This window comes from Balaenoptera acutorostrata, chromosome 1 (assembly GCF_949987535.1).
Source record: "Balaenoptera acutorostrata chromosome 1, mBalAcu1.1, whole genome shotgun sequence".
NCBI lineage: Eukaryota > Metazoa > Chordata > Mammalia > Artiodactyla > Balaenopteridae > Balaenoptera > Balaenoptera acutorostrata.
In genome coordinates, this window is record NC_080064.1 from 75,212,224 (window position 1) to 75,229,302 (window position 17,079).

At 39.4% G+C, this 17,079-nt stretch overlaps 1 protein-coding gene across 1 annotated transcript in view; it reads right to left on the reverse strand.

Moving 5' to 3' along the window:
* Positions 1-17,079, reverse strand: part of MCOLN3 (mucolipin TRP cation channel 3) — a 35,658-nt gene that overhangs the window by 6,770 nt on the left and 11,809 nt on the right. Inside the window, exons 4-9 of the mRNA XM_057534714.1 lie at positions 13,788-13,941; positions 12,561-12,645; positions 12,388-12,484; positions 6,697-6,796; positions 3,294-3,406; positions 3,061-3,210 (exon numbers count right to left, since the gene is read on the reverse strand). Of these exons, the coding sequence (XP_057390697.1) occupies positions 3,061-3,210; positions 3,294-3,406; positions 6,697-6,796; positions 12,388-12,484; positions 12,561-12,645; positions 13,788-13,941 (699 nt within the window). The remainder of the gene's footprint in view (positions 1-3,060; positions 3,211-3,293; positions 3,407-6,696; positions 6,797-12,387; positions 12,485-12,560; positions 12,646-13,787; positions 13,942-17,079) is intronic.

Here is a 17,079-nt window from a genome sequence, read left to right on the forward strand (position 1 = left end):
AGTCATAGAGGTGAGGGGGCAGGTAGTTTAGGGCCTCACGAGTGTAATTTAAAAACTTTACCTTTTATTCTGAATAGACTGGGGAGATTGAGAGCTCTGAACAGGAGTGATATGTTGGGAGCAGATTGTTGGAAGAGTGAGATGGTTACTGCAATAATGCAGATGAGAGCTGATGGTGCCTTGGACCAGGCTGGCAACAGTGAAGGTGATGAGGTGATTTTTTTAAGGTAGACCAATAGGATTTCCTCTTGGATGAGATATGGAGGAGAGGGGATTAGTGGAAGAGAAGAGTTGAGGATGAAGCTATGGCTTTTGTCTTGAGCAACTGAAAAGAGTTGCCATTAACTGAACTTAGAAAAACCATGGAGGGCTTCTCTGGTGGTGCAGTGGTTGAGAATCTGCCTGCCAATGCAGGGGACACGGGTTCAAGCCCTGGTCTGGGAAGATCCCACATGCCACGAAGCAACTCGGCCCGTGAGCCACAATTACTGAGCCTGCGCATCTGGAGCCTGTGCTCCGCAACAAGAGAGGCCGCGATAGTGAGAGGCCTGCGCACCGCGATGAAGAGTGGCCCCCGCTTGCCACAACTAGAGAAAGCCCTCGCACAGAAACGAAGACCCAACACAGCCATACATACATACATACATACATACATAAAAAGAATGTAAGCAGACAAGAATATCATTAAAAAAATAAAAATTTTTAAAAAAATTTAAAAAAAAAAAAAAAGACCATGGAGAAGCAGGTTTGGACTGTGGAGGTGGAGATTTCAGGAGTTCTGTTTCAGGTATGTTAAATTTGTGAGGCCAGGTAGACATCCAAGTGAAGATGTGGAATAGACAGTTGGATATTTGAGACTGGAATTCAGGGAATAATTCCAAGCTGGAGATATAGATTTGAAAATCACTGGAAAATAGACACTATTTAACGCAATGGGGCAGGATGAGATCACCAAGACAGTGGCAGAAAAAGAAGGTGTCCAAGCACCGTGCCTTGAAATACTGTCACTTTAATAGGTTGGTGAGATGAGAAGGAACCAGCAATGGAAAGTCAGAAGACCAGCCAGTGATTTAGGAGGAAAACCAGGTAAGTGACAGCCAGTGAAAAAGTTCATCAACAAAGAGGGCGTGCTTGCACTGCTAAAAGCTGCTGATAGGTCAAAATGAGGATAAATAATTGATTATTGAATGTAGCAACATGAGAGGTCATTGGAACATTGCCCTGGAGTGGCAGGGCAGCCTGACTGGAACAGATACAAGAGGGAATGGGAAGAGCAGAGTCAAAAACAGGATTAAATACTCTTTTGAGGTCTTTTGCTATATACAGGGGAGCAGAGAAATGGGGAAGTAGCTGGAGGGAGAATAGGTTGAGATTTTGCCTTTTTAGAAAGGAGAAAAAAAACAACATGCTGATGGAAATGTCGTGGTAGAGAATGAGAAATTGAGGATGCATGAGAAAAGGAGGAAGAATAGCTGGAGCCTTGCCCTGGAGTAAGCAAGCAGGGACGGCATCTGAAAGGCAGGAGGTGGAGGAGTTGGCCTTGGATAGTAACCTAAATAATGTATCTACAGTAGCAGAGAAAAAGCAAAGCATATGGGCACTGATGCTGGCAGGTAGATAAATGAAGTGGGAATTTGTGGAATTCCTATTTCGTTTCTATTATTTTGTGAAATAGGAAGTGAGGTCATCAGCTGAGAGTGAGGATGGGGCAGGGAGTATTACAGGTTTCAAAAGAGAAGAAATATGAAATGATCAGCTAGAAGACAGGGGGAATGAATAGCCTAGAAAAATGTAGAAAGATTGTTGGACACCATTAAGGGCTCATTGAAGTTAATGGTAGGTGAGGTTGGTAAAAATAAAGATTTGCTGCAAATCTCTCCCTACTCCTCTTTTTTTGGTTCCTAAAGTTAAACATCTATTCTAATGATATATACTACATTGGCATATAGTGACAGCTGCTCCGTGGCCTCCTAAACCCATTCTCTCTTTCTGAGGTACATGCCTGGGCTATCTCCCCCAGCTCCCTTGCAGTTAGTTGTGACTAAATTCTATCCAGTAGGACTGAACAGAAATGAAGGCTGCCATTCTGAGCCAAGGTTATAAGACTGTGAGAGACCTACTACCATACCAGGTTTTCCCTTCCATGGGTTGCAATCTGTTTGTGAGGCAACCCAGCATCAATCATGAAGTCTGGGGGAGCCCTTAATGGTCGGCAGAGAAAAAGATGGGACAAACTTGGATTCCTGGATGGTGTGGAGCTGAGCAACTTGCCAGCACGTAAAATCCACCCTATTACATGAGGGAGAAATAAACTCCTGTCTTAACTGAGCCATTGCATTTGGGGTCTCTGCCCAGGAATCTGAACCATAAGAGGCTCCCCACATGGATCATACTCATATTTAGTTGTAGTCAGGCTAGAAAAATATAAATTTGAACAAGATTAGTTTGAACAGTATTCGTTTTGTTTTGTTTTGTTTTGTTTTTGATTTTTGTTTTGGGGGAGGGTTGATATCCAGGCTGGATTAGTCCTAACTTAAAATGGAAAACCTTGTAGTACATAAATAGGAAAAGTAGGAAAATGGGAATATTCTCAATTTGAATGGACAAAGGGAACAATTGCAAGGACTCACACAGTAGTAGTTTGGCCTCACTTCCCTCCACCTGCCCCCAGCCGACTCTTTTTGTTGAAGATTCTGGTATTTCTTGTAAGAACAACAAAAAACACCTTTTACCTTAGTTACCTTGGAGTGTGTATGACTTTTGGTGTGTGTAAGAATTCACAGGCCCCACCCCCAGAGTTCACATTCAGGAGGTCTAACGTGGGGTATTTACCAACTACCCAAATGATCCTGATGCAGAGGACTGTGAATCACACTTTGGAAAACTCAGCCTAAAAGATTTCTGGACTAGATTTTTACAAATTACTGTTATTTCAGGTTTACTCAATATAATGTTTGAAAGAAATAATTTACTCTGCCAATTCTTAACGTTTTGGAAAAAATAAATGACCTTTAATGCAAATCTGATACTAACAATGACATAAATAGGAAAAAATTTTACCTTAGCTTGGATTTCCATTTTCAGAATTGATCCAGTAATGGTTAATATGTCACTAATAATAATCATAATATACCATCCATTGACGAATTCCATTCGATCAGAAACAGAAACTTCCTTCTTATAATGGAGGAGGAAAAAATTGACAAATTCCTTTCGGGAAAAGAGGGGAGGCACGGTGAATTTCTCCATCAATCAAAATGTCCATCACGTTCCTAGAAAGCAGTGATCCCTACCTGCTGAAGTTGAAGTCCTCTCACCACAGATCGAACACACAGAATTAACGAAGCCAGGCATGTCAGAATAACGAAGGCATCAAAGATCATCATGTAATGAGTGTTCTTCTGAACTGGAAGGAAAGTGGATTACCTGCTTATTTAGTGGAACATTAATATGGTGACATATACTTCTTTTTTTTCTTTTCATTTTTAGCCTCATTTATTTTAACTGCTGCATTGCATACTTCAGTATAAATGTACAATACTATATTTGTAAGGACACTTGGATTGTAACCTGGTTTTCCCTACTACAAACCATTCTCCAGGTCTTCTTTGTGCACAGGTGCGAGTGATCCTTTAGGTGAATGAATACCCAAAGATGGAATTGTTGGGGTAAGGCATATGCATCTTTCTAAAAAAAGTTCTAAGAAATTGCTCTCCAAAAAGATCATGCCAGTTTACATACCTACACATATCTCCACATCTTCTCCATATTCTTTAATTTTTGCCAATTAAAAGAGCAAATGATTTGAAATGCTGTCTTTACCATGTACCAAATGGCCGTTTGTATTCAAGTACCATATCTTACCCTTCTGACGTTTTTGTGTGTTTTAATGCCTCAGAAAAATACCTCTCATTACTCTTTCCTAGAATTTCTGCTGGCTAGCCTTGATTGTTATTTTTCCATATATTCTTCAGGACCAAATTGTCAAATTCCAATAAAAATCCTACAGGTAATTTTGGGAGGAAATCATGTTGAATTTATAGATTAATTTAGGAAGACTTGACATATTCATCATGTTGAATCACTTGTCCAAAAACATAGTGTGCCTTTTAATTGATTCAAGTCTTCTTTTTGCATCCTTCAGAAGCATTTTCAAGTTTTATATGGATCCTTCACACTCATGTTTGGAATAATTTAAATAATTCAAGCATTCTTTGAACAAAGACAACAAAGAGAAAAGGCTCTGATACAGATTCTTCCATGAGTATTTAAAGGAGACTAAAAGTCCTTCTTTTAAAAATCATCACAACCATCCATCAAAGATCTTTATTTATCAGCTTGTAGTCTTTTGTTCTTAATACCGTTAGGATTCCTGCATATCCTATCTAAATATACTTATCTAGGTATAAAATAGTTATTAAGCATCAGTTGTGTTTCTACATGCTGAGAGTATAACGGGTGAACAAGACAGACAAAGTCCCTGACCTGTGGAACTTCTATTCTACTCCAGCGATATAACAGAAAAAAGTAAACAAGAAAATGAACAAATTATTTTCTGATAGGAGTAAGTGATATGAAGAAAGTAAATCCAAATAGCTAACATGTATTGAGTGCATTTCCTGCCGGGCATAGTTCTAAGAATTTTATAGTTTTTAACTCACTTGCACCTCACAGCAACACCCACGAGGTAGGTGTGATTATCCCACTTTGCAGGTGAGAACTGAAGCACAGAGAGGTCACAGAACTTGCCCAAGGTTCCACGGCCAGTAAGTGGCAAAGTCAGGATTCAAACCTTTGCAGTCTGTCTCCAGCATCCATCACTCGGTGTTAGTGGCTCTTAGCATACCTTGGGAACTTGTTAGGAATGCACATTCTCCTGCCTTACCCTAGACCCAGTGAATCAGTAACTGCGTTTTCCTAAGCTCTCCAGGTAACACTAAATTTTGACCACCATTGCTGAGGGAGCTTTGGGTGGGGGAATGGGGAAAAGAAAGGTTCACTTCTACCGCACAATGAAGGAAGGCCTCACCAAAGAGGCAGTGGGTTTTAGCTGAGACCTGAGTGACAAGGCAGAGCCACCCATGCAGAGATTCTGAGAATCAGTCCTCCCAGCATGAGCAGAGCCAGGTGAAGAGAGGTGGGCAGAGGGTTGGCTATCACATGCTCTCTTACAGAGCGTGTCTTTACTTAACAAGTTGTGCTGCTCTATGCTGATAGAAAGAACTCAAGACTATTCTGAAATGAAGCATCCCGTAATTTTGTGAAGAGGCATCTAATTGTTACACGAAGGACTAAATCTACTTCAGAAAAACTTAAAATTCAAGAAACAAACATTTAGGGACTTCCTTAGGTGGCACAGTGATTAGGACTCTGCACTCCCAATGCAAGGGGCTCGGGTTCGATCCCTGGTCAGGGAGCTAGATCCCACATGCATGCCGCAACTGGGAGTTCGCATGCCACAGCTAAGGAACCCATGAGCTGCAACTAAGACCTGGCACAACCAAATAAATAAATTTAAAAAAAAAAAAAAATTTGAGAGAAAGCCTATGTTCCAGGCACCTTCATATGCTCTCATTTTCCCTATTCTCAAGTTTGTGGAGAAGTATTACAATGTTTACAGATGACAAAACAGGCTTGTGTTTCAAATAAACAACTTTGTGATTGAAATAAGTGTTTGTGATTCAAGATCTTCATATATTTGAAGTTACCTATTAGCGAAAAGAATACCAGAATGAAGAAATTTTATTTTATTTTATTTACTCATACTATCTCATTACTACATCTGAACTTCGTGAATCCATTAGTAGGAAACCCTAAAGCAATTATTATACAAGTATGGTCTGAATAAGGACTCCCTGTATATTCCTGGGTCTCACCCCCAGACCTACAGACTGTCTTGCATGAAGCTGAAGAAACTGCATCTTAGCAGGTACTTGGAATGACGCTTCTGCTTACTAGAATCCGAGACCCTCTGACCTAATCATTAAAGTCTAGCACAGCACACCACTACATATCAATACAAGGGACTAGGAAATTAGATCAATTCTTCCCAGTCAGTTTTATCCAGTTCAGCTCCAAAATTCTCAGTGATACTCAGTTTATACCTGAGTTTGTGTCCATATTTCTAGGGATGCACCCTTTCCTTATTTCATCTACTTTTTTGACCTAGATAGAAGATAATTATAAGGTGTGGGATACTTCAGGGTCAAATCCTACCTTACTTCTCCCTGGCTATATGACCCCATACACACCAAAATTCACTGAGCCTTAGTTTCTTCATCTGTAAAAATAGGGATGTTACCTATCTCAAAGATATTTTAAAATATTGAAGTGAGGAAGATGTAGGTGGAAGTATTATGCTTATGCAATAAGCACTCGATAAATATTGGTTTGAGTATATGTGATTTTCTTTTTGCTGGGGGGGATTATAAGCATTTTTTTCTTTTTTTTGGTAAGGAGTGGGCCAGTGAGGGCACATGGAGAAGGCATGAAAAGCCATTTCGATTACTAATAACTTGGGAATTACTTGGAACATCAGATAACTACAATGAATTGATCTACTTGCAGAGAATTAGGGACTTGGGTATGGTCCAATTCTTTCATTTCATGTTCCACATATCCTTGGGACAAGTAATTTAATAACCATTTAATATTATTGAATAACCATCTTTAAACCTAGTAAAATTCATCACTTACTTGATCCAGATACATGCCAGTCTTTACATTCTCTGATGGAAATGTCATTATCTAAACTTATCTTAATTCTTCCACTGTGAGCTTTGTTGTCAAATGTTATCTGTAAAGAACAGGAAAAGGGTAAAAAACATACCTATAGTTTTTAAAGCCAAGATGCCTCTATGCATTAATTAGGAAACAATTCTTCCAAAGTTACAGGAGACCCAGACTCTCATCTGTGACCTGTTGCTAGCTCTGTTCAACCTTGGGAAGTTCTTTTTATTTCTCTGTGAGCTGAGAAAGTTGAACTAGATCTTCCATAGAGAACATTTAGTCTCTACAATCCTGCTTCCAGGACAGTATTCAAGCCCTGAACCACTTATAAAACAAAAGAATCTCCCCCTCCTTCCCATTCTAAGCGCCTCTAGATGCCCTCTTACAATGAGCAAGAGCGAGTACAAGTATGTTTTCCTCCGCCTTCCAGCAGGGCCTCAGCTAGGGATAGATTTTTTTTTTTTTTTAATTTTTATTTATTTATTTATTTATGGCTGTGTTGGGTCTTCGTTTCTGTGCGAGGGTTTTCTCTAGTTGCGGCGAGTGGGGGCCACTCTTCATCGCGGTGCGCGGGCCTCTCACTATCACGGCCTCTCTCGTTGCGGAGCACAGGCTCCAGACGCGCAGGCTCAGTCGTTGTGGCTCACGGGCCCAGTTGCTCTAGCGGCATGTGGGATCTTCCCAGACCAGGGCTCGAACCCGTGTCCCCTGCATTAGCAGGCAGATTCTCAACCACCGCGCCACCAGGGAAGCCCTAGGGATAGATTTTTAATGCTGTTGTAATTCTTACTAACACAGATGCTCATTATTTCTGTCTTGAAACATTTCAAATGGAGCTTTTTTGATTTTCCTTCTAGGACCAGATTTCTTCATCACTATAGAACCACATGTATTACAAAAGGTGTGGTCACAGGGAACCAACAGCATGTCTGGCTTCAGTGATAACCATTTTGGGACACCAGGCACCAAAAAGGACAAAGCCATGCCAGAACACCTTTCATAGTTCTTCCATTGTCTTCCCCTTCTAGCTCCTTCCACTTTCCCCTTGCATAGACCAAGAAGGCAAGCTAAGGAAATTAGTCTGATTTGGGGGTTTTGTTTTTGTTTTTGGTGCCTCATCTCTCAAGTGCTAAAGAAAAAAGAAAAGTTCTTTTAAAGTCTGTCATTGAAATGAGTTTTATTGAAAATCTTCGTGTGGGGTAATCAGATACCACTTCAGATATAAGATTTCAAATAAACTTAATAAGTTTAGTTACTCTGTTTCTCTTCATGTTCGACTGTAAGTTTCTTCCCTTGACAAGCAACCAAGGACATTGCTGCTGAAGGAACCAGCCCACAACCTCACATAAGGAAGATGCTCAGTATTATTTGAATGAGTCAGAAATCCTTGCCAAGGAAAAACCATGCTTTTCCCACACAAAGAGCCTCAGGCCCTTACAAATAATAGGTGCTCATTAAATAAATTTTGGCTTAATGTCAATCACATCTAAGTAAGGTTTAGAAGAAGCTGAATTCTTTAAATGAAGAAGAAAAAATACTGGGTATAATTAACAACAGATTAGATAGTACAGAAAAAAAAAAGATTGGTGAATTTGAAAACACAGCAATAATACTATTCAAAATGAAAGAAAGAGAAAAAAAGACTGAAAAAAAAAAGAAAGAAAGAGAGCTGTGGGACAACTTCAAGTGCCCAAATATACATATTATTAGAATCTCTGAAGAGTGGGGGGAAAGAGACAGAAAAGCGTTTGAAGAAATAACACTGAGTAAATGTCAAATATAATGAAAACTATAAACCCATAGATCCAAGATACTCAATGAGCCCCAAATACAAGAAACACGAAGAAAACTACATCAAGGCATATCAGAATCAAATTGTTAAAATCAGGGATGAAGAGAAAAATTTTAAAGCAGCCAGAGGAGGGAAAATACATCCCATACAGAAGAACAAAGATGAAGAAGACAGCAGATTTCTTAGCAGCGACAGCAGTTTGTATTGTTTGCATTTTTAGTTTGTAAAAGAGCAACATCTTTAAAGTACTGGGGAAAAAACAGTCAAACTAGAGTTCTATACCTAGTGAGACTATTCTTAAAAAATGAAGGTGAAATACTTTTTTCAGACATACAGAAGCTGAAAGAACTTATTACCAGCAGATCTGCATTATAAGAAATGTTAAAGGAAGCCCTTCATGCAGAAGGAAAATGATACCAGATGGAAACCTGGAGCTACACAAAAGAATGAAGCACTGGAAATGATAACTACATGGGCAAATATAAAGACTTTTTGTTATTTAAGTTGCTTTAAAAGATAACTGACTGTTTAAAGTGAAAATAATAACAATGTATTGTTCCAGTTTATATCTGGAAGTAAATTGTATGACAACAATAACACAAAGGCCAAGATGGGAGAAATGGAAATATACTGTCAGGTTTTTATGCTATACATGTAGTGGTATACCATCACTTGAAGGTAGGCTGTAATAAGTTACATATGTGTACTAGAAACCCTAAAATAATAAAACAGTTATAGTTAATAAGGTAACATACGAGATAGAATGGAATCCTAAAAAATACTCAATCCAAAAGAAGGCAGAAAAAGAGAGAAATCATATTAACAATCACATGCAATTTAAATGATGTAATAAGCACCTTAATTAAAAGGTAGAGATTTTTAGGTTGGATAAAAAAAGCAAGACTCAACTATATGCTGCCTAACAAGAAACCCACTTTAAATATGACACAAATAAGTTTAAAAGGGTGGAAAAAGATATGCCATACTAACACTAATCAAAAGAAAGCTGGAATGGCTATATTAACATCAGACAAAGTAAATTTTTGAGTAAAGAATATGACTAGGGTTAATGAGTGCCATTTCATAATGATAAAAGAGTCAGCTCAAGTGAACACAAGAATCCTAGATGTTTATACACCTAATAAACAGCTTCAAAATACAGGATGCAAGAATTTATCAAACTACTATGAATGAATGCTAATGCACTACTTTTACATTATAAATCCAACTGGGCACACACAGGATAGGTTTAATAAACAGCTGTTGAATGAATCAAATATCTACTACATACCATATACTTTGGTAGGTCCTTCATATATGTTATCTTCTATCTTGACAACAATTTTGTCAGGTAGGTGGGCATTAATTCTGTTTTACAAATGAGAAAACTGAGGCTCAAACCAATTAAGTAATTTGCCTAAAGTTACATAGCTACTTACTGGTGAGCTGACATTAAAATCTAGGCTTGTCTGACTCCAAAGACCTTGCATTTTATATCAGGCATGCTGCCCCAGTTCATGTTTACTTATGGCAATGAAGTTGCACTAATGGCATTTATTATCAAACTACCTGATAGAATATAAGTTCCACCACAGTTCTGTGAGATGCACTGCTAAATCCACACTGCACAGATATAGCTCAGGATAATTCTACAAGAATGGCAAAAGTATGACATTTGCATGTGGCTAAAGGCCAAGTTGCTTTTACTGATGTAGTGAGTCATGACAAAGGATCTAGTGTTTTGTTTACTCAATCAACAAATATTTGAGTCACCTACTATGTTCTCTGAGGGATGAAAAGATAAAATGGTTCCTGCCTTCAGGGAGCTTTCAGTCTAGTACAGTTGATGATAAAGACCTACAAAATCCTAAAACAAAGGAGAAGGTGGTAAGACATACAAAATACAAAAATGAAAACAAAATCTGGGAGTTCAGAACACAGAATGTATTGCTAACTGAGGAATCACAAAAGGGTCCATGAAGGAGCTGTCAGTTGACCAAAGCCTTTAAGGATTATAAGACTTCTGAAAAGTATCATTTTCCATGAGAGACAGAGAGAAAGAGAGAGGCAGACAGACAGACAGAGATACAGAGAGAGAAGAGAGAAGACTGTGTATAATAGCTCAATTTTTAAAAAATCAAGTAATTTTGAAAATTCATAACTTGCTGGTTAATATTAAGATCAAAATCTGTAGCCCAAATAAAAACAGTCTTATAGAATTAGTGCTTTTTCTTATTAAATAATATGCATAATTATTACATTATCTTATATTCTGAAAATATTTTTAACCTCAATTTCTGAAAACTTGATTTCTTACAGCCAATTAGTTGAGTATCGTGGACATAACTTTTGATACAAACTACTGCTGAAGTAATAGAAATTTGGACCACATGAAGGCAAGCTGTCATCAAGTGCTGTCCTGCATATGCCAATACAGCATTGTGTTACTACTGACTCTGATCCTCGTGAAGTGATGAACTCACATGAGGGGCATCTTGTGCTGCCTAGAGAGCATCAAAAGCTCCATTTGCAACTGGAAGACAGAGAACATAGATGTGATAGGGTAGGCTGAAGGCGAGGAAGCTAACCAGAGAATTAGAGGCAGCGCAAGGGAGGCAGTGTGAGCAAAACCCAAAGGCTACAAACATCCACAGTGAGGAAACTCGGTAGCAAGAACCCTTGGCAATGACCTTAAGCAGACTGCCATTGACTGCTGAGAGCTGACCATACAGAGCCTACAAACCTCTGTTCCTTTTGTATTTGAAGACCTACTCTGTGCCAGGCACTGTTCTTGGTACTAAAGACACAGCAGTGAATAAGACAAGGTCCCTGCCCTCGGAGAACTTACATTGAGGTACAGAAGACATATAATTAACAAGTAAACAAGTTAGTACAGTAGCTACCCCTTATCCATAGGGGATATATTCCAAGACCCCTAGTGGATGCCTGAAACCGCAGATAATACCAAACCTTATATACAATGTTTTTTTCCTATACATACATACCTATGATAAAGTTTAATTTATAAACTAGGCACAGTAAGAAAGTAACAACAATAACTAATGATAAAACAGAACAATTATAACATATACTATAATAAAAGTTATGTGAATGTGGTCTCTCTCTCTCTCTCAAAATATCTTGTACAAATTAAATGCCTTTTTCCATCTTAACTACGCACTTATCACACACTTTGGACATAATTTTTGCAGTTTGGGGTGCAACAGCAAAACTAGCATGGATTTCTTTTTCCGTCTTCACAATGTCATGGATAGAAGATTTCTTCTTCCTGTAGATTTAACAACCTTAGCATACTTTTTTTTTTCTTTCCTTATTAAGTTGAGAGTTTTCACTTTTTCACTTAAAGGAATTTTTTAGCATATCAGAATTGCCAGCATCACTACTCTTGCCCTTTGGGGCCATTATTGAGTAAAATAAGGGTTACTTGAACACAAGCACTGTGATACTGGGACAACTGATCTGAAAACTGAGATGGCTACTAAGTGACTAACGGGTGGGTACACTGGACCAAAGGATGATTCATATCTGGGGAGGGTCAGAAATTTTTCATTACGCTACTCAGAATGACACGCAATTTAAAATTTATTTCTGGCATTTTCCACTTCATATTTTCAGACCGAGGTTGACCTAGGGTAACTTACCTCAGAAAGCAAAACCGCAGATAAGAAGGGACTACTTCATAACAAAATAGAGCTAGCTGAACCAGTGCTTCCCCTGTGCACATCCAAGTGGGATGGGAACATCCTATACATTTGATCACCCCTTAATACAAGTAAATAAACCTGTAACTAGATAAAACTATTTTTCTCCAGATAGGAATCAAATTCAGCCCAGCCCACACTTACAGTCAGAGTAAAGTCGTAACAGTCCGGGAGCTCGTGATGACGAATAGTCTGCAGATTAATGGCCTTCAATTTAAACTGCAGCTCCACTGTTATGAGTCTAGAAGACAGGAGACTTCAGTGCAGTGAAAACATATACACACAAACATGAGCTACACTCCCATCTGTTCCCTCACCTGTGAAAGTCCAGCATTAAGTTGAGTTTATTTTCTTCTAGTGTTCCAACGTGAAAAGGTTCATCTGGCTCCACAAAGAAACATTCTGCCATAGAAAGGAACAAACCGTAATATAGCGCCTAAAATAAATATAGAAAACTGCATCTTGAAAGCATCATATGTTTAAAACTAGATGTTCAGATTCTGGTATTTTTGTAAATTAAGATTTTTAAAGCTAAACATCCATACCACGTGGTTACAGTGACTTATTTGTTTTTAATACGTGACTATAACATTTCTGGAATGGATGGGGGTAGAGAAAGATCTGAACTCTATCTCACTAGTCTTCTATAGCATGCCGTCTTCCTTTCTGTCTTTTTAAGCCTAAACTTTGAGGCCCTTCTTCCTTTTTGTATCCTAAGCATAGGTTTGAAGCATCTGTAGCGTCTAAGATAAAATTTTCTATGTTTAAAGGATCTTTTTTTAAAAAATATTATGTGTTGCCAATTTTTCCTCAATAAACACTGTTTTAAAAAAGGAAGATAGCATATTAGAAGGTTTTCACTAGTCAGTACTATAATCCTTTACTATTCTTCTCAAAGAAAAAGTCCCAGTGGCTATTGTTAAAAGTACTTACTTTTTGACCTAAGCTAATGTTTTAGATACAAACTGCAAATAGAACTTTGCTAATAAGAATAAGCTGTGCTATTCTAAGTTCTGGTTTTCATTCCCTGCCCGCCCCCCCACGCCCAGCCTACCCCAAAGACACTGAATAGTGAAGTGCTCTTGAGCAGACAGAGTTTTATATACATCAAGAATTTGCAAGCATACTGTTTTATAAGGACAATATCTGTCTATTTAACTGGCTTATCCAGCAGAGAGGCTGTGGAAAAAAGTGGCTAAGGGCATGGCCTGGGTCAAATTTCAGCACTGCCTCTTACTAGCTCCATCATGCGCAGATCACTTAACCTTCTGAGCTGCACTTCAGTCTTCTATAAAATGAGGATAATAATAAACTTGCCTCGTTGGTTTTTGTGGAGTTTTTTGTTTGTTTGTTTGTTTTAAGAATCATGAGTTATAGTGAAGTACCTGACACAACTCTGATAAGGTTCTTACTATGACCTAATAGCACAGGCCAAATCAATGTTTTCAGAGATGAAATTAGTATAAATAAGTATAAATTGATTTATAAATAAGTATAAATCAAGGAGTTAAAAATGGAAGTTCTAGCTTATAGAAGAACATCACCAGTTTCAATTTCTGGATCAATGTCAAAGGTATCGTTTCCGGGACAGATGTTTCCTTGCTTGTAGAAGTGCTGACAGATTGCCATGGCTGACTGCTCCGTGCCCTTGTTCTCGTAAGCGTGATTCCCAACTGAGACGTTGCGTAGCTGCAAGTACTTCAACCAAAAAGAGAAACAGAAGAAGGGGAACACCCAGCCAGGTGGAAGTGAAGCCACGATTCCCCTCCCTCCCTGCCTTTGAAACGACAGGTTCCCACCTCCTGTCCATGTGGAGACTTGCACGCTAATATGCAGAGTGATTAACATGCTACTGTGCACCAGGACCGCAGAGGGCAAAGCGCACTCTTGAATTAATTAGAGTTCTGGGTTCAAGTCTCATTTCTGTGACCTTGAGCAAGTCATAGACTTTATGAGCTGCTGCTTTCTTTTCTGCAAAATTAGAGGCTTAATTTAACCTTAAATAAATTCTCAGGTTCTTTCCGCCTTTAAATAACTATGTTTAGGAACTGACTTTTACATTTAATGTGAATATAAATTTTATTTATCTTTGAACTATTTCCTATAAAGTCAGAGTTCTGCTTTACTATAATATAGGAAGTGGGATAAAATTGTTCCAGGATAACCAGCAAAACTTTGTCTAAAAGTAATGTATTTTTAAAATCTTTATCTTTGTAAGAATACAGCTTGGTCACTTTTATAGCAATTTTCTCTTACTGAAAGCCCTCCCATGGCTTCCTGTCTCTCAGAATAAACTTCAAAGCTCTTTTCCAGGGCCTATTAAGCCCAAGAGACCTATAGCCCTATCCCTGGCCCTTCCCTTACTCCTTTGCACACTTGCCTTAAACATACTAAATGTTTTCTAGCTTCTAGGGCCTTTGCTGTTGCCACTCCTTCAGCCTGAAATATTCTTCCCCAGACTTCAAGTCCCCAGAGAGGCCTTTTCTGACCATCCTGAGTCCATTGTTAATATTTTATGCCATTTAATTTTTTTTTTCCATAGCACTCATCACTGTTGGAAATCAACTGATTTTGGCTAAACCTGTTTAAAATCCATCTCCTCCATTAGAATGTAAGTTCCACAGGGCAAGGAATTTATCAAGTCCACTGCTCTAACCCCAGCACTTAGAACAATACTGTAAGCAGATAGGGTAGGGGAGGTCCCTCGAGAAAGAGAACAGGCATGGCTTTCTTGACATAAGAGAAGCCATTTTTGGCCTAAGCCTTTTTGTGATCTAATGCTGGTCCTTCAACAGGTCTCAGTAATAATATTAAGGGAACAATAGAATGCAGAAACAGGCAAGAGAAGTAACAACAGCAAAGATAATACATCAATTGTAAAGATTCCCAGTTCTGTTTCAATGGTAAAGATTAGCCCAAAACACTTAACTGCCAGGTCAACTGAAATCTAAGGGATGATGATGTTGACCTTTTCTGACCCTCGTGACTTCAATCAACTAAAACTTGGACTCTGTTGACCGCCCAAGCCCCTTCATGATTATACATGTACCCTTAGCTTAAAACTTCCCCAATTTTGCTGTTTGAGGAGACACTGCTTTGGGAAAGATCCCTGGTGTTCTCCTTACTTGCTGCAAGTAATAAAGCCTTCCTTCTCCCGACCTTTGGCTTGGCTGTGTCTTTTGGCGTGACATTCACCAAGAGGCAAACCCAGTTTTCAGGTAACAGTATGAGACACAGAGTCAAATTAACAGTGAGGTGAAAATCACTATAACGTGATAGCGCAGGGGTCCGCAACCTGTTAGGAATCAGGCTGCACAGCAGGAGGTGAGCAGCAAGTGAGCAAAGCTTCATCTGCTCCCCATCGCTGAACCATCCCCAACGCCACCTGTCCGTAGAGAACCTGTCTTCCAAGAAACCGGTCCCTGCTGCCAAAAAGGTTAGGGACCGCTGTGATAGTGGATCTTTGTTCACTAGGGCTAATCTATGCACACCAAGATGGTAAGTTGCTAGGATAGGAGTTGCGATTATGGTACCAACCTTTCTGCTAGCATTGGGATTGGGAAAACGAGCCCGAAATCTACAGAGATATAATTAAGCTGCATAAATCATTAAATAGCGTTATGTCCTACATATAGGGGGAAATAGTATAATGCTGGAGATATTCAGTTGTGAGCTGTTTGTTTTCCATACAAGGAAATAAGTGTCTTAAGTCTTTATAAAGCTACTCCGAGCCAAATTGGTAGTTTCACATTGGGGTGTCGGGGAGTAAGAGGTAAACGGTACATTAAATGAAAAAAGAGGTAAAAGATATCGAATGCGGTAAAGTACCAAGGAGACCAGTGTGCCTGGAATAGGGGATGTGTATCGGGAGGTGAAGCCAGAAAGGCAAGCAGGGGTCATGAAGCAGTCACACCTACAAGGGGCCCGGTAGCCCTTCTGAGCACCCGCTCCTTGTGAGGCAGTCCCCACAGGACTTACTTAAAGATCTGAACCTCCTACCTTAGAAACTTGTGTCTTAAACCTTGTAAGACCTTGAGACACGAAAGATCCAAAGTGCAGGGCTTCAGGTACATGCTAACGTTATAAGTGATGCTACAGCCAGACTTCCTTGCTATCTTAATAAGGCTCCTCGTGGAGGTCTGAGCACCTGCAGGAGCTGGAAGTTGTAGGCAGAGTGTTGCCTGCCACTCCAATAAACGACAAGTGTTGCCTGCCATCAGGCCTTCAGCCACTGCAGTGGCATCAAGGGTGTGCTCTGAGGGGAATTCAGGATGGAGAAAAACAGATTACTGGTCCTGGATCGTTAAGATGCATGTCAAAGGAATAACTGCCATGAGCCCAGACTCTTGCATCTTCCCATACATAGAAAGGCACTAAAATCATTAATTTGAGATATCTGTTTTTTATGATTAGCAGTAATCTTTTGATGTTTCATTACAAGGGTTTTTTGTTGTTGTTTTTCTTTTTTTTCAGCAAAAACCCTCTTTGGAACAGTCCCTCAGAGCTATCTGAGAGGCCGCCTTCCCGGGCTGAAGTCTGCAGCGATGTCCTTGAATAAAACATAGCTCTCAACTTTTAGGTTATGCATTTTCTTCAGTCGACAGTGGTCAGGGGCAAGTGGCAGGACCATGTCCAACTAAAGGGCAGCTCCGGAGCCTGAGTCAGAGGATTCTGGGACCGGAATGTGATGTGGGACTATGGTTGAAAGGCAGGTGACCTGTAGGACTGACTGATGGGGCACCTAACTGGCTATGGCCTCTGTGGGGCATTCATCAGGCTGGACATCTGTCCCTACTTGCCTCTGCAGCTCTGCCTTGAGGGAAGTAGTTTTTCACA